Raw genomic sequence first — 25248 nt, forward strand, 5'->3', positions numbered from 1 at the left:
CAGTTATTGACTTCTAGGCTCCGGAAATATCCGTTACAAATACAAGGCGTTTTTAGTTTCCCATTTTTACTCATTCAATTATCACCCTTTCTCTCGCTCCTGTCTTCATATTTTTACTATTATCCATCATGTCATACGTGTTCACATCCATACTTACTTCGAAGAATCGTGCTTCATTTATTGTTCTATTCATGTGCTTACATGTTTCAAATATTTGTAAACATCAAGTTAGTTACGTTGTTATCAGCAAGATGAAGGTGAGATCACTGTCTCCTTCAGTCTCCCCTTCACTCTAATGTTTTATTATTTTTGTACCTTTTTTCTGGTTTGTATAATCCATAGTGTTCTGTCTGCATAAAGTATCTCTTTTTGATATTCTCACTTTAATTTGTATCTAAATAGTATCGATAAAGTATCATTTATTATCATTATTATTACCATATAAAAGTAACATTATTATTATGAATACAAATTACAATGTTCAATAATTCATTTGAAAACAAATGTTTCCAACTTGTTTCTTCTCATCTATAATGTGTGTATACTATATTTTCGTCCTACTATTTATACATATGCATTTTAGAAATGCATAATTAATGTAACTGTTGTCATCAAATAGAACTGTTCTTTTTTAAAATATTCTGTTAAAGGGATCGTTTGAGAAGCTTGTCTGTTAGTTACTAGTATATTTATTCTCATAATTTAAAAAAAAAATAAAAACAGAATAGTGGGCTTAGTGATCGGTTCCTAAAACTACGTCCTTTTTAATTGATTCAGAAGCTCTTACGTAAAGGCATCCAAATGCCCTGGTACGGCCGGGAGTGGGGAGAGTCCGCTCTCACATGGCCACCCGTATATAGCCTCTGCCAGGGAAGTCCAACCCACTGCCTTCTCGTGGCATTACCGTTGTTTACAAAATTGAGAGGACGAAAAGCGAATGTCCAGCGTCTTAACCGGGTTGGTAGATATGGAGGGTCCACCTAGGGAAGTTGGGAAACCCTGATTCCAAACCAATGGTGCACATGGACTCCAGGATCCTGAGGGGACAAATGGCGTATGAATCAGTCGTTGGTCACCGGCTACCATGGGACTGTATCTCCTCACGATGCTCCACTGCCTTGCGGATCAGACCTTCAGGTCAAAGGCTCCGAGTGTGGCCCCCTAAGAAAACCACCTGCCTCAGTTTGGGCACCTGAGCAGTATCACAGCTCTCACACAAATCTCATTTGATTTGTGTGGCGCATATATATGTGGTGCCCCTTTGTACCAATATTTATGTGCTTAAATAAAATCTTACGTAAAGGCATTTCCATGAAAGTATATTCATTTTTGCTTATCTTACCATGTGTAAGAGCAAATTTGTATTAATTAAAAAATTGCAGTAGAATGGAACAGAGTCATATTACCGTGTTTGTTGACATTCAGTGTTAACCAGGTACTTACTGTAGTTCTTTCAGCCTACACCTATGAGAAATATTTATGGGCTAAGTTAGTTAGGAACATTTGCTTTCAACAGTCGTTTTCTTATATGTAATCGGTCTAAAGTAAATATTCTTGTAAATAATAAAGTCTTACTCAAATAGATCATTATATTATTATTATGGATATAATTCAAAATTATTTGGGATCACTAGCCAGTAGATTTTTGAGAACTAGTTGACTCACTCTGGGAGTGTTTAAATATGAATTTACCAGTTCCCATAAACTTTTAGGCGTAGGGATAATATTAATTCATAATGTAGAAAATGCAAATTTCATCTAGTCTTTAGTTTGTATAGTTGCCTGTACATTTATTAATTGGTTCGTTAAAAAACTAAATGGTCTATATCCCCAAATATCTGTTTCAGAAAGCTAATCTTATCAAAATTTCTTGTCGGGTTATACATGTTGATATGTTTGTAACCGACAACTTCACAGCTCCTAAAGGATTGAATGGAGCACTAGACCACGCAGTCAGCATTGCTAGAGTCCCAATCACTAGACCTGATAATGACTTTTAGTTGTCTTTGTCTCGTTTGAATAATCATCTAGTGTAAACGACTATCAACTTTGAGTACATATAGAAATATGTCCCTTTATTTAATTGGATATATGGATCGTAATGTGTATATCTGTGGATAATACGAGCAATCACCATCGGTAGTGTTCTAGATGAAAATACTTTTTCGTCCTCGATTTTACACTTGTCTAATGATAAATTAAGACCTATCGATAAAAGAAATTCATACTCAAATAACCAAATTGAAGAAGCAATTTATTTAAAAACAAGCAAATTTGCTTAATGATCACAGAATAATTTGGATGACTAGATGAAAAGAGTTTGAAACTTCAGCTCAATAATATTCTTCAACTATTTAGAGACTATGCACACTAGTAAAACACGCGGTTATTGAAGAATCCTCAATTCAGTCACAAACTAGTTGAGATAGTTCTTCATATTTGAATGAAGTTAACATTACTGGTATCTAATGCATCATTGATTATATAAAAATTAAGCTACAAGTTCATTCATCAAATAGTTTCGGGTTATTAAAAAAATTTGTAACTTGAAGTGATAATGATAATTGTGTGATGATTTCCAAACTCTTAACTATAGAGTCATATTATCAAGCGAGACGAAATATCCATAGCTAAACATCAGACCTCGTAGAACACTGTATAACTGCTGCTACGTGATGTATTATTCATCAACAGGATTTAAGGTGATTCCTACCGGTAATGTATTTATAACTTTGTCGAAAAGCAAAGAAAAATCAGACCGGTTGAAGCTTAATTCACTCATGAAATGAATTTAATAGAAGCATTGGTTCATATTTTTTAATATATCAACACTTGTTTAGTTGTTTTTTCTCAATGGAAATTGATTGGAGAGTTTTATTTATCACCCCAACGTTAGTGCTGAAGACTGGTCAACATTACCATCCATCGATTCCTGGATTTCATTTATAATTTTTTTAAGTCAAACAATTTAACCCAATTCTAAATAACAGTAGTTCACCATTCACAACTTGTTGTGTATAATTTCAGCTAATTGACATCATGGGGTGTTTTAAACTTTATATTTGGTACTTGACAAAAATAAAACGTACTTTCATCGCATGGCCTTGAAGTAGACTACATAGCATATCAGGAACAGTTATATTCATATTAAATATTAGTTCAAACAAAGAATACGTTAAATACTCGTCATATGTCCCACTTCTACTTATTGGTTCCATGTAATTTTGTCTATACTCTCTTCAATGTCGATCAAGCAACTTGGTTTATTTCATGTTTCTTCTTTTATCCTCTATCTATTTATATTTTTAAGCACAAATAATGACGGAAAAGTCAGACGATAATGCTCAGTTATCAGTTGATTTGGATGAAAATGAAGTTACTGGTAAAAATACCATATATTTAGCACATGATTTAACACAAGAAGAAAAACGTACTGCTGATGTTTTAGGAGAGAACGTATCAAATGAAACTTGTGCTAATAGTCGTAATATACATTTCAAAGACTTACAATTATCTACACCAGTATTACATGGACTATACGATGCTGGATTTATTCGACCATCACCTGTACAAGTTAAAGCTATTCCCTTAGGTCGATTAGGTATGGATTTAATTGTTCAGGTACGAAACTTTATCTTTATATATATGTAGACTTTTTAAGCCAAGTTGAAATATTATAATTTTCAGGGTCAATAAAATTCGAATTGTAAAGAATATTGGTTGATTGTGATGATATTTACTGATTATGTTATATAGATATATATCATTAACTTTAATATAATGGTTCAAGAATTAGCAATGGCTACGTCTAAAACATTTTAGATCAGAATTGAACAATAATTCAGTATACTTCCTGTCGTTCTCACCTGTTCGTTAAATAATGCAACATTTTTCAGTGAAGCAATGGCTCAGTGTTTAAGGCGTCTGATTTTCAGTTACTAAGTTGTGGGTCCATAATCCGCCCAACTAACCTCCATCTGAGCGACCAGATGGTATCAATACCTGTCACACATAAAGTGTATCTCGAAGCTAAGTATACTATTATGCAACTGGTAAGTAAATATCATTTGATTTGACAATGGATTGTGTGAACTATTAACTCATATTATACGAAAATTACCAATAATCCCACAGAGTTTCAGTTTCGTCGAGACTACAGATACTTTAATACTGATAAGTGCCCATTAGCATGAAACCTAGATCTAGGCCTTTCTGCTAACTGACTTCAATAACATCAATATATAGTTCATTTGATGTTGAATCATTTAGACTTTCGGTCACATTAGAATCCAGTTTCTAAGATTCGACCAGCACCAAAGACTGTTAGGCACCTTCCTGTAATAAGTATAGCGAAAAAACAACCTCTGATGACATTCAAAGTCAACGATGTGATCTGTGTAAACAAATCTCTTGTCTAGTGGGTAAAGCCTGAATCATCTAGTTGATAGAAAATCTTTTGTTAGTTGGAATATCCTTTCTGTAATTTGTGTAATCTGTTTATCCTTATCTTGCCAACAATTTTAGCATACTTTTTCAAAACCCCGTCCTTTTTCTAAGTATCTTGGTTTTCAGAAATGACTCTTGAACTCAACTAGGGTACGATCAAAAACTAGGGGTCACTGGAAAGCTACATCATTCTAGTAATTTCAGAACTGATTAGAGTTGGAAATGTACACCATCGAATCCCTACCCAGTGGTCGAATGTTAAAGCACTCACCGTAAAACACGGAGATCCTAAGTTTAACCCCTGATTTTTTCATTGGTTCACATTGCTCAGGAATCATATCTTAGGACGAAACAGCTATCCAGTGTCACCTGACTCTCAATGCTACCCCAAATGAGATCGATCTGTGAAAAATATCATCTACAAATCCACTTTTTGTCATTTCTTCACGTATGAGATTTATCTAAAGTAAGGTGAAACTGTGCTTTACAAACCGCCTAAATGTTTATTATTCTTATAATTCCCTTCAACTCTCTGTATTTCCTGTTTTTCAAACATATCGGAAAAAAGGCTAAATCTGGTACCGGTAAAACGGTTGTGTTTGCTGTAGTTATTTTGGAAGCAATCAATGTAAAACGACCTACTATACAAGCAATTGTTTTGTCACCAACTCGCGAAATTGCATTTCAATCACAAATGGTTATTGAACGATTAGCCAGTCATATATCTGGTTTAAAATGTCATCTATTTGTCGGTGGTAAGTTGAATCATGGTAATACTCAATATATATAAATTAAAAATCTTTCACTAGAAAAAAAGCGTTATTTTATTGAAGGAACAAGAAAAACATGCGATGAAGTACAACGTTGCCTAGTGACTTACAAGTGTTTAGTCTTTTTAAGACAAATCGAAAAATCAATTAAGTCACAAAGAAGTTTCTAAAGCATATCATCAAATTTGTCTAAATCACAACCCTTTATTTTATGATATGAATCTAGATAATCTACAAGCTTTTACAAGGCTAAGTACAAACATTATAAGACTTCATTCTGTATTATTGTATTGTAATACGATATTTCAGTATTCTTCATGTGTTCTTTTTGTTTAGCTAACATCACTCTTTTGGAAAGTAGGCGACTAGGTGTTATGTTGTTTCACAAACATCTCAGTTACTGTTTTGTTCACAAAATTATTTACTTTACTTCGAAACTAATAAAAGTGACCCCTTCTATTTTCTAATGGATAGTTTCAATTAAAGTTATAAACAATCAATTATCAACAGCATTTGTCTTGAATTCATGTGGGGCATCTCATTTCAATGAATTAAAAAATAAATAGAAGCATCCATAAACACTCAACGTTTTTACAGATAAATGATTATCATGTCTATTTAACATGACATACAAGTTATTGGATAGGGTTCTGGCATCACATGCTAATACCCCATATAAACTACGAAAGTACTTTTAAGTCAGAGATTTATTGTAAGCAGTAACATATTCTGGATACCGCTATTAAGTTTTAAGACTTAGACTATGACAATAAAATAGTACTATTACATCCATTAAATAGATTTATGGTAAAAATCCCCTCATCATAATTACTAAAAAATGACTGCCAACAAAACTATCCTGGAAAGTTTTCGGTTGACACTCCTTAGAACTCAAATCTAATCCTTCTGTTACTTTGATCATCAGTTAATATTTTAGTATAGAAAGTTTATTATTAAGTGTCCGATTCACCTGTATTTCTATGTGCTAACTGAAATAAAAGATCACTAGTAAGTGTTATCATATTCACCTGAATTAAGTCAGAAGATTGTCTTCCGTTCTTGAATTATACATTCATCATAAATCTGGTTGTACTTCATTAAAATTCGAGATGAAAAAAACCAGTTACACCAGTCTACGTTGAACCATAGACACAAGAAAAACCAATTAATTTCGCGTAGTTGAACACAAACTAATGAAAATGGATCTAGCAATTTAACTAATAAATGAAATGTAAAGAAGGGGATTGTGCAATAAATCAATTATATTATATAGATAACATATATGATTAGTATAACTTCTTGATTTTATTCTTAACACTCTTACTCATCTTAACAATTTGGTATTTTGTCTGATTGCCAACTACCTCACTTTAGTCAATGCCTATCATATGTTTTTTTTTAATTTCGGATTAAACAATTCATCGAAATTTCTAATAATTCATAGAGGATAACTTGCTATTCTTTCATTGCTTACACTTTCTTTTTCTTTTTGTTTAGGCTTACCCTTAGCTGATGATCTACGTCATTTATCCGACTGTCATATTGTTGTCGGTACACCAGGACGCGTTCGATATTTATTGGAAGCTGGTTATCTATCTACTGAACATGTAAGACAGTTTGTATTAGATGAAGCTGATCTACTTTTATCCGGTGGTACAGATGCTAAATTAACTGGTGGTAGTGCAAATAATGCATTTCCAGCTGATATTAATTACATTTGGTGGAGTTTACCACAATCTAAACAAGTATTAGCTTTGTCAGCTACCTATACGGATTATTTAGTCAATGAACATCTTCCACGTTACATGAATGATCCAGCAATTGTACGATTAGCTGTCAAAGATCCAGCTTTAATAGGTTTGTTATTAATTTCAATATAAAATGATAACATGATTTTAATTTCTAAAATGTTCTTTAAATGATACAGTTAGAGTAGAATAATCAGATAATTTATTTGGGTTATAAATATGAAATCAAGAAAATAATTGTTGATTACTTTTGCGATTTCCAAAGGTAATAGACCAAAATATTGACTAGATGCATTTTGTATATTTATTCTTAAAAAAATATGTTCTTTCTGATATTCAATCGAATACCAATCAACGGTATAATTGATCATATTTACATATATACATCGGTCCAAGTTGCCACATCTCATTAGCACAACAAGATGAACATCAAACTTATAAAAGTAGTCACTTCAATGGTGGTAATATATAAAAGAAAGATTGCATATAAGGATATAGTATAGGAAGAAAAAAACATACGAAGCAATTTTAATCTCATAGTTTAAGTGAAGACAAAGAGTGCATACACCGACGCCATTGTGATCGATTCTGAGCCATGTCACACATAGTCTCCAACCATTGGTTACGATAGTCACGTGGACCCCAACCAGGTAGTCTGCATCTACCAACATGGCTCAGATCAGAATTTAGTGACTTCAAGCACTGATGCCACGTTTGGGTTTGGCCGCCCCTAACTCTCTTCAAACCATCCCCAATACTAGTCAGCATTGTGCGTCGTGATAATCGGTGTTCGGGCATAGGTAACATGTGGCCCAACCATCTCAGTTGATGAGGATTCACAACCTCACCAACTGATATACCGTCATTCCCTAATACACTGTGTCTAACCACACTATTACTTACCCGGTGATCCCAGTAGATGCGAGCAATATTTCTAAGACATCTGTGGTCAAATATTAGTAACTTACGAGTATCTTCTACTCTTAATGGCCATGTTTCACAGACGTAAAGTAGAACAGAGCGAACTGCTGCGCAGTATACTCGTCCCTTAATTAATAGATGGATATCTCGTCTTTGCCATGGGTGACGTGAGTTGGCAAAAGATAAACGAGCTTTTTGAATCCGTGCTGAAATTTCGTCAGACACCAACCCACTAGGGCTGATCAGACTTCCAAGATAAGTGGGGTTGTCAACGCGTTCGACTACTCACTCACCCTATCCTTAGTTCAGGTGTTGACGCAGGCCAGTGCTGAAGCAACAATTTTCATTTAGATGGGGAGAAACGCATTCCAAACATACTGGGATTGTTGCTCAGTGCTATTAAAAGACTCAGCATTTTGTCGGCGTCTTCACCAAGCAGGATTATGTCATCTGCGTATCCTAAGTCGAGAAGTGGACCTCCTGGTAGGAGATCAATTCCTGAGAATTCAGTTGACGAGAGTGTTATTTCCAGCAGTAGGCCTATGATGAATGTATGTGTGCTTACACCACTTTCTCGATTTAGTCAAACTCATTGTAAACCAAATTTCTCTGATTAGCTGTTTTATAGCAGTATGCGAACTTCTTCACTAGTGTTCACCCAGATCGTTAGGCTTTGCAATGCGGTCTGAAATTTACACACTTGTTCCAAAGCCCATACATACCATGAAAAAAAATTTGTTTAGTGGTTTCCGCTTCACCATTATCGTCCAAGCACAGTCGTTCCGTGATGTAAAACTACAAATTCAACAATTTTTACAGTCCTCTATAATCATAAACGTGAAATTATCACTAGAATGAGTCTCAGTTCATTTCCTACTTCTCGACAGAAAGTTACCGTGTTTATTGGGAATTTGTTTCTATAAAAGTAAACACTTACTAAGGTATTGTTCAAATTACTTAGACAACAGAACATTATCCTTTATATCAAGGTGACCTTACTAAAAGAACAATATTAAAAATTATCGATCAAAAAGCTGTTGCTGTCGTGTGCTCATATATGTTTTATTTTCTACAATTTCATGTAGCGTACTATATCAGTGGTCTAGAATGTAAAAGTTCACACGAAACCGAAAATCCTGGGTCCGACTCCCGATTGCGGGATCGTGTACTGGCACTCTTAAAGAGTCCAACACTATAGCGAAACAACCCTTAAGTGTTCCCAGATTTTCAATCGTTATCTAAATTAGATGGGTTCATGATTTCAATAAAATTACTACATAATTAAATTATCACTGATTAAATTGACTTCATCCTTTTTTCAAATAAAATCATTATATTATAATTCCTTGAAAAAGCTTGGACCAGATTGCCAGGCGAAATGTTGGATTTACTTCAAATTCATTCGCTGAGATTTTACAAATATATTATTCCTATTTTTAATGTCTTACATCAACTCGGCACCCAAATACTTTGAAACTATTCGCTCTAATTTAGACAAAAGTTCTTATACATTATTATTAATAATAATTTTTTTTTTGTTGTATAGGTGTACGACAATTTTTCCATATTATTCAACCAACAACACTTGCTCCAATTTCAATATTTGATGCTAAAATAAAATTTCTATGCAAATTACTTAATGCTACTGAATTTCAACAATGCTTAATTTTTTCAAATTTTCATAACAAGTAAGAATTTGATTTCAGAAGGGATTTTCTGGAGATTTCAGTATTTTCATAGTTGAAATCATGAGTCAATTGAAGCTAGACCACTATGGAAAACCTGGAAGCACTGAACGGTCGTTTCGTTCCACTATGGGACTCCTCAGCAGTGTGCATCCACAATCCCGCATCCGTGAGATTCGAACCCAGGACCTACCAGTCTCGCGCCAGAGCACTTAACCGTCCAGTGCTTCCAGCTTTTTCATAGTGGTCTAGCTTCAATTGACTCATAATTTCAACTATGAAAATTTGATTTCAACATTATTTTTCCCTTTTTACTCTCTTTAACATTTTATTCATTATACTACGTAGTATAGTGAAAATAAAATTGATTTTTTTCACTTAGTATTACTTGTTTAAATCTTCCCATTGATGTTTAGGACTGCAACTGGTCAGTCTCTTATTGGCCATATGTGTATACTGTGCGTATTGCCTCGATATAGCCTTATTTCACAAGCATTGTAAGCACTGCTAGCCACTACCCATCTTTGATTTTTTTCGTTTTTTGCAGTATTGACAATGAAAAATAATCATTTATTTGAATTTAATAGGTTTATCCTTGTTTTTAAATATTGAAGTAATGCTCTGTATTTGAATTTAGGTAACTGATTGACCTTCCATTATGCAAGAGCAATTATATTACAGGTTGTTAATAAATTTTCGATATCGATTTGTAACTAGATTTACGTATATTATCAATGAGATAATCACTTATTTATTATAACCTATATGAAGATATTTCATACAACAAGGTATGATCATTAAACATCTCTAGATTTATAACGATGATCTCATTAAATAGAGCAATAAGATAATTGACTGTACGTTTATTATTTATTTAGACACGTAAATATTGATACAAAGGGACACTTAATTATTTATGTGCCACATAGTGAAAATGAAGATTGGAAAAAGCTAGAAGAAGGAAGGTATGATAAAAAAGAAGAAAAAATGAATAAAAATTGGTGTATGAGACTGAAATAATAATAATGGAACAGTTCAGTTTGGACAAATACAACCAGGAGAATTCTTTCAGTTAAAGAAGTTACGTTCACTTTTATGAAGAACGTAAAAGAGGGTTACAGAAGGATCATGACCGACTTCTATTTTGAGCCATGTCTGATAGCGACTCTAGACATTGTGTTGAACCATCTCTAGAACCCCAATCAAGGAGTCGTGAAAGACCAACAAAAGCTAGTCCTGTACAGCTTTCGTTCATACCACGACATTGACCACCCCTCCGCTTTTCCAAACGATTCCAACATCGACGAGTAATGCACGTCGTGGAGTTCGCTGAGACGACATTCGTAAAGCATGTCCAAGCCACCGAAGTATATGTTTCACGATAATGACACCAATGCCCCCAAATGCCCTGGTACGGCCGAGAGTGGGGAGAGTCCACTCTCCCTCTCGAAATGCTCTCACATGGCCACGCGAATATATAGCCTCTGCCAGGGAAGTCCTACTCACTGCCTTCTCGTGGCGGGGGTGTTGTTTACGAAAATGAGAGGACGAAAAGCGAATGTCCAGCGTCTTAACCGGGTTGGTAGATATGGAGGGTCCACCTAGGGAAGTTGGGAAACCCTGATTCCAAACCAATGGTGCACATGGGCTCCAGTATCCTGATGGAACGAATGGCGAATGAACCTGCTGTTGGTCACCGGCTACCATGGGACTGTATCTTCTCACGATGCTCCACTGCCTTGTGGATCAGACCTTTAGGTCAAAGGCTTGGGGTGTGGCCCCCTAAGAAAACCACCTGTTTCGGTTTGGGCACCCGGGCAGTATCACAGCCCACACACAAATAAATGAAATGATGAATTCTATTGACGATACTATTCTCGCTCATACTAGAAGCAAGACAATTTACATTATTATTATTATTATTACCATTATTATTATTATTATTATTATTACTATTATTTACTACGTCGCTTTTTCACTCCCTTTATTCCCAAATTGTGTATCCTTCCTTTCCAACTTATGCAGTAGCTCGCCCATGGTGGAAACTCTGTCCTATCTAAACGATCTCCAGTCACTGTCTGGTTGAAAGTGAATACTTCCACCGATTACGAATACTGAAGCAGTATTTCTGAAACCACGTACGCCGTTCAGGCTGGCTTCCTTCAACGTTCGCACACTAATGCAGATCGGACAACGGATGAGGCTGGCTATGTCTTTGGAAAGTCTTAATGTTGATGTTTGCTGTCTATCCGAGACCCGTATTCAAGACTCTAGTGAAGTACTACAAATTCGCTCTCCATCTGTCGCTTCGAAAAGCTTGTTTCACGTGCGCTTATCCGGGGACTCTGTGGCATCTTCGTCTGGTCTTGCAGGCGTTGGTGTTGCACTAAGCGCTAGGGCTGAGGCAGCACTAATCGATTGGATCCCCATTAACAGTCGGTTATGTGCTGTTAGATTAGAAAGTTCCATCAAAGTGAGAAAAACCGGCGTGAGAAACGGTGTCTTTTCGTCATCTCCGCCTATGCCCCGACAGATTGCAGCCCGGATGCAATCAAGGATGAGTTTTACCACCAGTTAACAGTTCTTCTCCAGAAAGCGCGTTCGACAGATATTGTAGCATTAGCCGGAGACTTGAATGCTCAGGTAGGGCGTCTAGGCACAGAAGAGAGTCGTTTAGGTGGCCGATGGGGACTTGTTGGTCTCAGGACAGATAACGGGGACCGTTTGCTGCAACTGTGCACAGACCACAACCTGTTTCTGGCTAGCACTAACTTCCGGCACAGTCATCGCCGGTGTGCCACCTGGCGTCCTCCCTCTGCATCTCAAGCCTGGACTCAGATTGATCACATCGCGATCAGCTACCGCTGGCGTGGTTGTGTACAAGACTGCCGCTCCTTTTGGAGTACCTATCTGGAGTCTGATCATGCCCTGGTCTGAGCCAATCTCACCTTACTTTTCAGTGGCCGAAGGATTGACCACCACCAACGGATCGATGTTAGTAAACTGGCTGCAACTTCTGTTGCAAGTAAGTATCGAGCGGAGCTAGCCTCTAGGCTAGCTACCATCCCACCGAAAAGTATAGATGAGCATTGGTCGCATCTTCACGACGCCATGAAAATGGCGAGTAAAGCCGTTTGCGGCTTCGCGAAACGTCCCGCTTACAAGCACTGGGTTTCTTCTGGCTCCTTACAACTGATGGAAGCCCGTCGGTCTACTCCGGGTGACCGTGAGTTTGAACACAAACGAAGGCTGTTACCTAATGAAATCGGGCAAAGCTTGCGTAAGGACCGAGAAGCCTGGTGGTCGGAGCGTGCTAATGAGATGGAAGCAGCAGCTGCATCTGGTAACTGCCGGAAGCTCTTCCAACTCATCCGAGCCACTGGCAGCAAGAAGTCTGGTGTGAGTGAAACAATCTACGAGGATGACGGGATGCCAATAATTAACATCTCTCGACGTCTTGGACGATGGGCGGAATTTTTCGAAGGGCAGTTCAACTGGCCTGCTGCTCCGGCAACATCAACCAATTTGTCCTGCCCCCCATGACCGGTGACGACTGATCCACCAAACGAGGCGGAAGTCCGCAAGGAACTCCAACTCTTGAAGCGCTACAAATCACCTGGCCCAGATGACTTACCTCCAGCTCTTTTTAAAGATGGTGGTGACTTTCTGACTAAGGAACTGACTGTGTTGTTTGCAAAGGTTTGGTAGCAAGAAAGTATTCCAACATCATGGAATGAGTCAATAGTCGTCCCTATCTTTAAAAAGGGTTCACGTTGTTCCTGTAACAACTATCGGGGGGATAAGTCTACTTTCGATTGCGTCCAAACTATTGGCTTCTGTCATTCTTCATAGGTTGTTTAAAACCCGAGAACGATAGACTCACGAGGAGCAGGCTGGTTTTCGTTCTGGTCGAGGATGCATTGATCACATCTTCACCCTCCGCCAAATGTTAGAACACCGTCATACTTATCGCAGGCCAACAATCGTAGTGTTTCTTGATATCAGGGCTGCCTCCGATTCGTTGGACAGGACTGTTCTCTGGGATTGTCTATTGAAGAAGGGTGTGCCTGAGAAGTTCATTAACATCTTAAAGGCCCTGTATACGAACACCTCAGGCAGAGTGAGGGCATACAACCACCTTTCTCCCTTGTTCCATTCGAGCAGTGGGGTTAGGCAGGGTTGCCCGATCTCACCATTCCTCTTCAACTTTGCCATCGACAACATCCTGGAAAAAGCTCTCATGGATGTAAGTAATGGCGGTGTGGATATGTTGCCTGGAGAACGACTTCTCGATCTCGAGTATGCGGATGATATTGTCTTACTGTGCGATAATGCCCAAGGCATGCAATCCGCACTCAATCAGTTGGCAATCAGTGTCCGCAGGTACGGCATGTGCTTTGCACCCTCCAAGTGCAAAGTACTCCTACAAGACTGGCAGGATTCTAATCCTGTACTCGCCCTGGATGGTGAGCAGATTAAAGTAGTTGAGAAGTTCGTGTATCTAGGTAGCTATATAAGTGCTGGTGGTGGCGTGAGTGATGAGATTGGTGCACGTATAATGAAAGCCAGAGAGGCTTATGCTAATCTGGGCCATCTTTGGTGCCTTCGTGATGTTAGTCTGGCTGTAAAAGGTCGGATCTACAACGCGTCGGTGAGAGCAGTTTTGCTCTATGCTTGTGAAACCTGGCCTCTCCGAGTTGAGGATGTTAGACGTCTCTCTGTGTTCGATCATCGTTGGCTCCGAAGGATTGCTGACATACAGTGGCAACACCATGTTAGTAATGTAGAGGTTCGGCATCGTGTGTTCGGGCGCAGAGACGATAATTCAATTGGTGTCACCATCTTGAAACACCGACTTCGGTGGCTTGGACATGTTTTACGAATGTCGTCCCAGAGAATTCCACGTCGTGCATTATTTGCCGACTCTGGGACTGGTTGGAAAAAGCGGAGAGGAGGTCAGTGTATGACATGGTGTCGTGGCATGAAAGAAAGCTGCAAAGGGCTAGCTTCTGTTGGTCCTTCACGACTCCTTGGCTGGGGTCCGAGAGATGGTGCAACACAGTGGCTAGAGACGTTATCAGATATGGCTCAGAATAGAAGCCAGTGGCGATCCTGCTGCAACCTTCTTTTACTTTCTACATAAAGAGTGGTTCTAACTTTCCTAGCTGAAAGAGTCTTCTGGTTGTACATTTCAGTCCGCCTTATCTTTTCATCCCTTCTCTTCCTACTTTCATTATTTTGTGTGGCGCATATGTATCTGGTGCCCTTTTGTACCAATATATATGTGTTTAAATAAATAATAAATAAATAAATAATGACACCAATTGAATTAGCGTTACTGTACCCTGACAAACGATTCCGAACCTCTACATTACTAAAATGGTGTTACCACTGGACGTCAGCAATCCTTCGGAGACAACGATGATCAAACACAGAGAGTCGTCTAACATCCTCAACTCAGAGAGGCCAGGTTTCACAAGCCTAGAGCGAAACCGCTCTCACCGACGCGTTGTAGATCCGACCTTTCATAGCCAGACTAACATCACGAAGGCACCAAAGATGGCCCAGATTAGCATAAGCCTCTCTGGCTTTCACTATACGTGAATTGATCTCATCACCCATGCTACCACCAGCACTTATTCAGCTACCCAGATACACGATCTTCTTGACTGCTTCCATCTGCTCACTACCCAGGGTGAGTACGACATCAGGGTCTTGCCAGTCTTGTAAAGCTAATTTTGACTTCGAAGGTACAAAGCACACACCATACCTACTGACACTGATTCCCAACTGATTATGTGCGGATTGCATGACTTGGGTGTCATCCGCATACTCAATGTCAAAATGTCTTTCTTCAGCCAACACATCCACACCACCATTATCTACATCCATCAGACCTGTTTCCAGAACGTCATCGATAACAAAGGTGAAAAGGAATGGTGAGATCTGGCAACCCTGTCTAACCACACTGTTTGGATGGAACAATGGGGAGAGGTGGTTGTATGCCCTCACTCTGCCTGATGTGTTCGTGTACAGGGCCTTTAAGATGTTAATAAACTTCTCAGACATACTCTCCATCAATAGACGATCCCAGAGAACAGTCCTGTCCGACGAATCGAAGGCAGCCCTAATGTCAAGAAACGATACGATTGTTGGCCTGTAATAAGTATGACGGTGTTCTAACATTCGGTAGAGAGTGAAGAAATGATCATTTGATCCTCAACCAGAACGAAATCCAGCCTGCTTCTCGCGAGTCAATTTTTCTCGGGTTTTGAACAATCTACAAAGTATGATAGAAGTCAATAGTTTGGACGTAATCGGGTATGGACTTATCCCCCGATAGTTGTTGCAGAAATAATATGAACCCTTTTTAAAGATAGGGACAACTATCGATTCATTCCATGATGTTTGAACATTCTCTAATTACCAAACATTTGCAAACAGCTCAGTCAATTTTATAACTGTGCTACAATATTTGCGTGTTTCAAGATAAGGAATGTGAACATTTAGATGAAATGAGTCCCCGCACTCTGTTTCAAATTATTAGGATTATTCGAAATAATTCATTAGAACTTTGTTATTAAATAACTGCACTACAATTGTCACCGCTCATCTCTCCCATTCCCCTCCAAAAAATGCTTCCAAAGCTTAACCATCCTTATGACAACCTTTATTTATGTGTAAAACAAAAGGTATACATTCGAATATATAAATTGAAATATATATTCTACCTTCGACCACTACTGCTACTACTAATTGTCGCGGTATAAATCACAACTCTTACCCATTTGTTTTTTTGAAAACTCCTCCTACAGTGCTCAAGATTTATGTGATGCATTGTGTTCACGTGGTTGGCCAGTTAGTTACATATCTAGTAGTTTAGAACAAGGTGAACGCTTTCGTGCATTCAATAAATTGCGTACATTCCAGTGTCGTGTACTTATTACCACAGATTTAGTAAGTATAATTTTATACTATATTTGTTTTATTTTTGGTATCAGAATGTAAACAGTAGGTTGGTTTTAAATAATTCAGATACATAAGATCAGTATTATAAAATACATTATCATCAAATCGAGTGAGATATAAACAAGTGAAAGGAAGAGAAAGAAAATGGCCCAAATTTAATCCAGTAGACGCCGACTCAGTAGTTTAAAGGTTGAATACTTACCATGTATCCTGAAGGTCCTGGTCCCGATCCCCTTTGAATGCTCACTGCTAAGAAGCCCCATAACAGGACGAGAAGGTTGTTTAGTAATTCTTGAATTTCACTGGCTGTCAAACTAAGGTCAGTGCATGATATAAACTAGAAAGTAGAATAATCTGTCTTACAGAGTACAAATGGGTTGTTTTCTTTGCGTTCATTTTGATTAAATTGTGTAGAAACGATAGTTATTTACTACTGTAAATTGCATCAAACTATGAATCCTATGAATGAGATAAAAATATCGACCTATAGGATATAGAATTTGACTTTATATGATGAACACGAACCATATCCACTTCATGGAACACAGGTTTTCTTACTGAATAATCAACTCTTGGAACTTTTTGTCAAGACAAGTAATGTCTACGTTTCCTTTAAAGAGAAGAATAAAGGCATAGTGGTAGATGTGTGTATTATTTTTTATATTTCCCTTATGCTAGTGTTTGATTACTTGATTTATTTGTAAGTGCTATGATAGTCTTCTTGATATGTCCCACTATCTATGAATCTGCTAACACTGTTTGTTGTGTGTGCCAAAATGATCTACGGCCCATGTGATATTCTAATCCGTTTCCCCAGACTACCCAATCAGAAAATCAGTAAAAAATTAGACAACTACTTTGTAATATTCTTTGTTGTCCGACTTTAAAACTAGGCCGGTTATGCATATAAACTGCAAGATAGATCACCGTTAATAATAAATCTCAATATCTACATATTTAGAACACTTATGGTACGAAACTGAGTAGTGGGCTTTTGATTAATTGACCTTATTTTTGAACGGGAAACCATGTAACAATAATTAGAAATAAATGAAAGCTTACAATCGAAAGAATTCAGAAGTACCATAACTCACCTGTTTGATAAATACAGTTATATATATGCTGAATTTCCTGTGAACAACTTCCAAAGTTTCATGCTTTCACCTATTCCACTCGCCTTGACAGCAAGTTGAAAAGCAAACCAACACACATACTCGACTATTTGGAGAACTTACAGCGTCTTTTATACCAGTTAGTTCATTGTTCACGACATTATACATTCCTTTTCTATACACATGCATGCTGATTACATCCAGACTGAATTGATTAGTTAGCGTCACCATTATCAAACTAGGAAGTTTAATCATCTCAACTCATAAAATAATTCAACCTCGATATTAATACTTTACTCTTAGACTTCGCGTGGGATCGATGCGGAAAATGTCAATCTCGTAATCAGTCTAGAAGTTCCCTGGGAGCATGAAACTTATGTACATCGAGTGGGACGTGCTGGTAGATTCGGTAATGATAATCTTTATTTCTGTCTTGCACTCATATATAACCATCATGATGTATGTGAATGGTCGATTTTTCATTGTTTTTTTTTCTATCTTCCGAACATCTGTAATATATTTCCTGTTTTAATTAAAAGATTTATTTAGTTTAAGGAGAAAGAATATATTTGTAAAATCTCGACGATTGAATTTGAAGTCCAACGTTTCTCCCGGCAATCTGGTTCATGCTTTTTCTCTTTAGTGTCTTACATTAACTCAGAGCCTAAATACTGTGGAACTATCCGTTCAAATTTAGACGAAAGTTCTCATATATTGCTGACCTATCATTGTCGTTGTCTGTATCTTTATTTTGATTGTCTCTCCCTTTAATCTGATTCTTAGTTCGATATATTTCTCCAAAAAATCTTCTGATTGATAAATTGGATCGAATTCGATGTGTGTTGTTGATTGACCTGAGTCATAAGTTTCTAAAAATTCTCTACTGTTCTTAGTGTTTTCTCTACCCAAGTATTTGACATGTTTCCAGTCGAATGTTTGTCTACAATTGTCGACATCCACTGCTACAAGCGAAGACATCATGGCATTTGACCGCTAGTTGATATTTGTGCAGAATATGAAGGAGGCGTCCACTTTGTCCGATGTAGTGTTTCTCGCAGTGGGAATAATTTATTTTGTAGATGATGTTCGGATCTTATTTTGTCATTCAATTCTGTGATTTATATAAGACTGATGAAATCAAAATTTGAAGTGAAGAAACTTGTGCCTTGTTGGTCGATACCGTACAATGTGGATTTCTGCATTAACGACGTCCTATTAGCTAACAGTTCCGTAGTTATTTTCAGGGAATTATTCCGACGTATGTGCTATTCATCCAATAAAATATGATAATCATTTGAATATAGATTACTCCCTTGTATATTTTGAGCATGTAGATGTAACAACGAAGCAAACCTTTCTGATACATACACATATATCTTCTTCTAAGATCAGATCATTTCATGATAAATGTTTTCAGATTATTTTTCTCTTCTAATTAGTATCAAAATCACTTTCACAAATAATTATGACAATCCCAGCAGTATCTCTCACTAATCATATAAGTTTTCATGTTGTATGTTTATACCGGCGTTCTGATACGAAAACATACTCCTCTTACTCCTATGTAAATAGCTAACATGTAATATGTATCCGTTGCGTTTTTTTTAAACTCTCATAAACACTTTTATGAAGAAAAAAGTACAATTTCTTCTGTGTAATCAAGGCTATATTTAATTGAGTGCGGTTATCAAATTGATTCGGCTTCAGAATACGTCTGCTAACTCGGAAGAATTGAGGAACTTAATCGTATTGCCTTACCATTTAATATTTGAATAATATACAAAATATTATGCTTATGATAAGTGCCACAATAAGAAAAAAACATAAACGTAGATGCACTTAGAATAGATTTTTATCCACACCACCTCTGGTTAACGTTCCTTATGACAAAGATGAACACTAGAACGGTGACCTACAAACTAACAGTTGTAATTCAATTTATTTTCCGTATGTTCTACTCTTTATGTTACCAATATTAAACCTACCAACCAAGTGATTGTACTTTGCACGATCTATAACACCACGTAATTTGTCACTTCCAATCAAAATAACCGATTCAGACCAGTAATCACGTGTATTTTTATAATCCTGATGCATAACTCACGTGATTATGCACAAGTAAAATAATAGAGTGCAATTTATAAATTTCAATAAGATCTTTTTGATGACAAACCGATTAACCTATTTTCAATTAACTAACTACTATTTTTAATCAGTAAAACTACACCTATTTGCCTAATATTCAACTCATCCTAAAAGTATGTAAATAGTACTTGTGCGAACCAGTAAACAAGTTTTGGTTTAAAGTTTGACTATAACAAAAGTATTCATTTAATATGACATTGGAGTTTTGTAACTCTCTCAAATACATCATAAGCTTTTATCAGTTGCCCGTTAAAACTATTTCTTAACTCATAGGTACAGGTTCATGAAATTCCTAGTTTTGCTCGATAACTTCTTCGAAGTAGTAATAATTTTTAATAGCATTTATGAATGTGCATAAATTAGAATTTATTATGATAATTACCACATTGTATGTATTTAATTCTTCCGAGATAGTAGATGTAACAATACGGATTGTTGATAGATCATAATACGTAAGTTGGCCTAAATTTTTATGTGTAGAATTTAACATCTTAAGCTTGACTATTTAGAGGTGGTCTACTTGCAAACACTCATAAGTCTTTTAGATATGTAAGGAGATAGATAATATAAACAAATGAGTAACTTCTTGTTAAATGTATCATTAGGCCCATTTTTTAAGGTGTACACATGGAGGTTACAAAAATTATAGCTCAATATACGATCGTCAATTGACCAAAAGTAAAATTAATTATTCTCGCCAAAGTCCTAAGATATAATTAGAATTCTCTATCAATCAATAATTACATCGGATTAATGAATGAAGTGTTCTCAAATTAGTACTAATTAACACCACTTTTACATGAACAAATTATTCGAAAGTCTTCTTATATTTAATAGGTTATAGCTCTCCGAATAATATCTTCCATTTAGAATCCGCTTCCCATAAATTCTGACTGGTCGCGATACATGAACGTTCTGGGTTCGGTCCCTTGGGGTCATGGTTACGTATCTCCTGCCTATGTAATCCGTTGACCGTTGCCTTATATTGTGAAGCAACTTACGCTTGAAGTATGTACAATTGGATTTCCATTTGGTGACTTGAAGTTAATGTGTCGGCCACAATACTCAAATGTTATGGATTAGAACTTAAGCGGAGTTGTAAACTCTTACTGACAAAGAATTCTAATGTTAGACAACACGGGTGTCCCGTACTTTGTAGTTTCCAATGGTTCATCAGTTGATATCAATCCCCTGCTTAAAAAAATACTGTATAAATCTCTTTTTTTTGAAGTAACAAATAGTTCCCTATCCTATTCAATCCTTTAATGTTTTTTTGATAAGCTACCGTCTTGAATTTCTGAAAGTATTATTAACTGTACCAATAGTTCGAAATAATTTTAAGCATATTATTGATTGGTATCAAAATATCAACTTCCTTTTTTTTTAGGAAGCTACGGAGCTTCTGTAATTATTGTTTCAGATGTAGGCGATGAATGTGATCTATTAAAAAAGTTACAAGCTAACTGTCCAACACAAATTCGTGAATTACCGGGTAAGTTTTATCTTATTGTTTTTGTTTTCTATACTTTTCAAAATACAATATTTGTCATATTTGATCATGCTATAAAGTATCTCTAAAGCACAAGACGCTATCCGGTTTTTTTTTTATCGAAATACTGACCAGGATAATTTTTCCCTTCTAGTCAAAGGTCATTTAAATAACTTTATACAGATTACACTGGTAGAGTAAATATATAGTATGGAAAATAGTGATAAATAAAATATTTTGTCAAAGCTAATTCATCCAAGGAAGAGATAAGGGTGTTATAGATTTCTTATAAGTAAAAAGATTTGGATTGTTAGCTCGAATTCCTATAGCTTCTGCTATGTGTCGGAGATGAGATCGAACTCCACAAGGAAAACTACTAGGGAGATGATGAATCACTTTAAATGACTTATATCTGTCCATTACGTGACCGTTATCGATCAATTGTGATAGAAAAGAGCTATGTTTTGACGATTCTCTTTCCTAACCACGAAGAGAGGCGTTCAATAATTCGTTGACCCAGTTGTCTGGTTGCACACCCATCATATCTTTCTCCACAGGAGTGGCTGAATTCGTAGGTGCGAATGGATGTGGCAAACCAGATAACTTACTGTTTAGTTAAGGATCTACGACAGGTCGGCCAGAAAACTATAGACAAATGTTAGCTGCATTAAAGGTCCTCTACACTGCTTTAGTCAGTCTGTCTCATACTACATCACTAGCTATATCTTCGTTGATTTGTAGCTTCGGGCAGAGAGGTTTCTAACTAACCATCGATGTGATTACTTGACTGTTCATCATATCCAAGAAATGTACATATTGGCTTACCAAAGAACTTTTTTCTATACATATTTATGCTGACAGAACTAACTGACTAAACGTCAAGGAAATGTTATTTGTTATCGAATTCCTCCTCATATGGAAATCTGATTGCTGAGTGTATGTTGTTAAGCTCCCTCGATTGGTTTTTTTATTTTCATATATTCATATAAATATTACTGTATATTGAAATAAAGTCTGATAAGGATCTAATTAATAACAATATCGTCCGCTTACATATACTTATGTCATTGTTTATAAACTTATAAAGTTTCGAATTATTTCGATAACATTAATCCTTCTATTTGTTTAATTCTTAAGTTTAATATTCACAGTTCAATGCTCATATTAAGCTTTATACAAATAAACAAAAATATTTGCATATTCCTTCTTCTTTCTTTTTTTAAAAAAAAACGCAAACTGTTATTATAGATCCTATACCATCAGATTTGGCAACACCGAATTGCTCAATCGAGCTGGATAATCTAGTGACAGTAACAAATCGTATGAATAATATTCAACCACGTGCAATCAGGAAGACGACTACACCAAAAATCAAAAGAACTGAAACTAATAGTAAACTACACAATAATTCAATGCAATCATCCAATGAATTAACATCATCATCATTATTGTTTAAACAAAATGAAGAGAATATTGGCGAGAAAAAATTTATTTCTACTAATTTAACAGATTCAAAAAAGAAACAAGTGAAATATAACACAAACGATAATCATTATCAGTCAATGAATGATCAAAATGCTTTAATTGTACAGTTATCAAAATATATGGATATAATAGAATCTGAAGTAGGTTTCAAATTCGTACATACATATCGTTTATATAAATGAATGAATTTTACGATTATTGCACAAATCTGTTTGATTCTTTTCAGACGAACGTCTAGATTTGACTTTACCATCGAAACATTCTGAAAATGTTTTATTAAATTTAATAGTGGATAATATTAGAATACAGGATGTGTGTTTGTTTTATTTGAGTATTGTCAGCTGAATACACCTCATCTCAGTGGAAGCACCAACAATGGAATACGTGTGCATTCAGTTGACGATTCTCAAAAAGAACAGTACACGCGTCCCAAATCCTACACTTAGCCAATATTTAAATTGACTAAAAATGTGTAATTAAATGACAATATCGAAGCAGTTCACTTAGGATACACATATTTCAATAAAAACTGGTCGAATCCAAATAATCATTGACACCGACATCTGTGATGACATAAAAACTGATTTCAAAAAAATGAATTCCTTGAAGCTCAATTAGAAAATCGTAAAATGTATGATTAATCAGGATGAATAAGAAGGACGCTTAGAAATAACAATGAATAATGGCTATTTTGTAGTGAAGAATTAATTGAGTCTTAAAAGTGTTAACTGCTGAACATTAGATTCAATAATTGAATGGTGAAGGATATATCCCTGAAACCACGATGTTTGGGTGCGCACTTCCTAGAAATACTAAACTAGTATGAGGCAATAGTACACCACCTCTTAGTTTTCAATGATTTTTATTTCCTAGTCAAAAATATTTATATGAACACCAGCTTTTCTGTCGCCTTTTCTTATTGATTAGATCGATTCTGTATCGCCGTTGGGTACAACTATAGCTTGGGAAAATAAATCTGCACAAAATGTGGATGAAATTGAAAGAAATCTTCTAAGTTTCTTCACCAATTATCATAAAAATGGTATGCAGATATCGAATAATTCAGAAATTTCAAAAAATACAAACAGTGTTGATAACAAGTTTGTTACCAATCCTAAAGCTAATCAGAAACTTAACCGTCATGATCACCATGAAGGCGATATTTGTTGTACTACTGCAGATGATGATAGTAATCACGACGATGCTGTGAACGATAAGAACGTCAAAACGAAAAACTCCACATCATATTTTAAGAAATATCCTTCAACAACAAATGATATTCACTGGACTTCTAGACAAATTTCAGCTTGGTATGAATATCATAAATTAGTAGACTATGCAAATTATTTTTATAATGAATGGTATTCTGCTATGAAAGAATATGATCAAGCTGTGGCCCATTTAAATCAATTGCGAAGATTGCAGCATTGTACAGATTAACAAAAAGAAAGTGTCAAATAATTCCTTCCACTGAACGTTGAGTTTTAGTCCGAGACTGTTTGCCGGTTCCGTTTGTTAGAGTCCTTTAATAAGTGAGGGAAATACTTTGTATATTATATTACATTATATATATATATATATATATATATATATATATATATATATATATATATATGATGAGATACAATTTAATATTGAAAACAAATCAGTGTTCTTTCCAGTCATTATGATAGTTGTTGTTGATTTTAACATAATTAACACAATTCTACGTGTCTAGTTTTGGAAATCTGTTTGTTCCACTGAAAAAATCCTCGTCCAAAATTTTACACACAGCACAAGTCTTTCAACAATTTCAATTACATTCTACTCATTAAAAACTACAATGTTTAAACCTAAGCTGTACGACTACAAGATATAACTTGAATAAAATTTTACCACAATTTTGTTGTAAGATTTGCCATGTCAATTGAGTTTAGATTGTAACCTCGACTATTATCTAGTGAACAAGCCTGCACAGCAACATGCAACCACACATATGGGAAAAGAATTTTACATTACAAACTGCTCGTTCGGTGTAGTGAGATTTTCTGCCACTTTTTACACATTCGTAAGTCCTAAAGATCTAACTACACTTTTCCTGGTAGTAGTCATAATCGTAATCTGTAATTAAATTTCCTGGATAACTCAAAATCAATCTTGGCGTTGTCGATATATTCGTTCTTTTCCCTTCTCTAAATCCTGAATTAAGTAACTGTTAAGGAGAGCTCAAGTTATCCGTCTTTTGTTATTATAAATTGGCCGTCTCTTCAGATAGTAACCTTGATGACACTTTCCTAATTCATACTCCTGCAATGGTCTTTGCTGTTTTCTGATTAGTTTGAATCGCTTCTAGTTTACTCTTGCCCCCTCCAAGGTCATTGCAGGTTACTACATAAACTGATTTGTCCCTTTACAATTTTTGACTCCTGTTCGGAACATCAAGCTATTCTAAAAGCCCCGTTTTCTCTGTCAGTGTGTAGATAACTAATCCTGAAGTCT

The 25248-nt window shown here is 36.0% G+C and overlaps 1 protein-coding gene across 1 annotated transcript; it reads left to right on the forward strand.

Moving 5' to 3' along the window:
- Window positions 1-3318: 3318 nt before the first annotated feature.
- Window positions 3319-24210, forward strand: Smp_171180 (hypothetical protein; the record flags this gene model as incomplete). The annotated part of the gene is made up of 9 exons (XM_018796112.1): window positions 3319-3621; window positions 5015-5201; window positions 6714-7073; window positions 9432-9573; window positions 16386-16527; window positions 17955-18060; window positions 21184-21288; window positions 22534-22910; window positions 23698-24210. 9 exons carry the CDS (start codon window positions 3319-3321, stop codon window positions 24208-24210), a joined length of 2235 nt encoding a protein of 744 aa, XP_018650357.1.
- Between the last annotated feature and the right edge of the window lie 1038 nt (window positions 24211-25248).

Source organism: Schistosoma mansoni, chromosome 2, assembly GCF_000237925.1.
Source record: "Schistosoma mansoni strain Puerto Rico chromosome 2, complete genome".
Taxonomy (NCBI): Eukaryota; Metazoa; Platyhelminthes; class Trematoda; order Strigeidida; family Schistosomatidae; genus Schistosoma; species Schistosoma mansoni.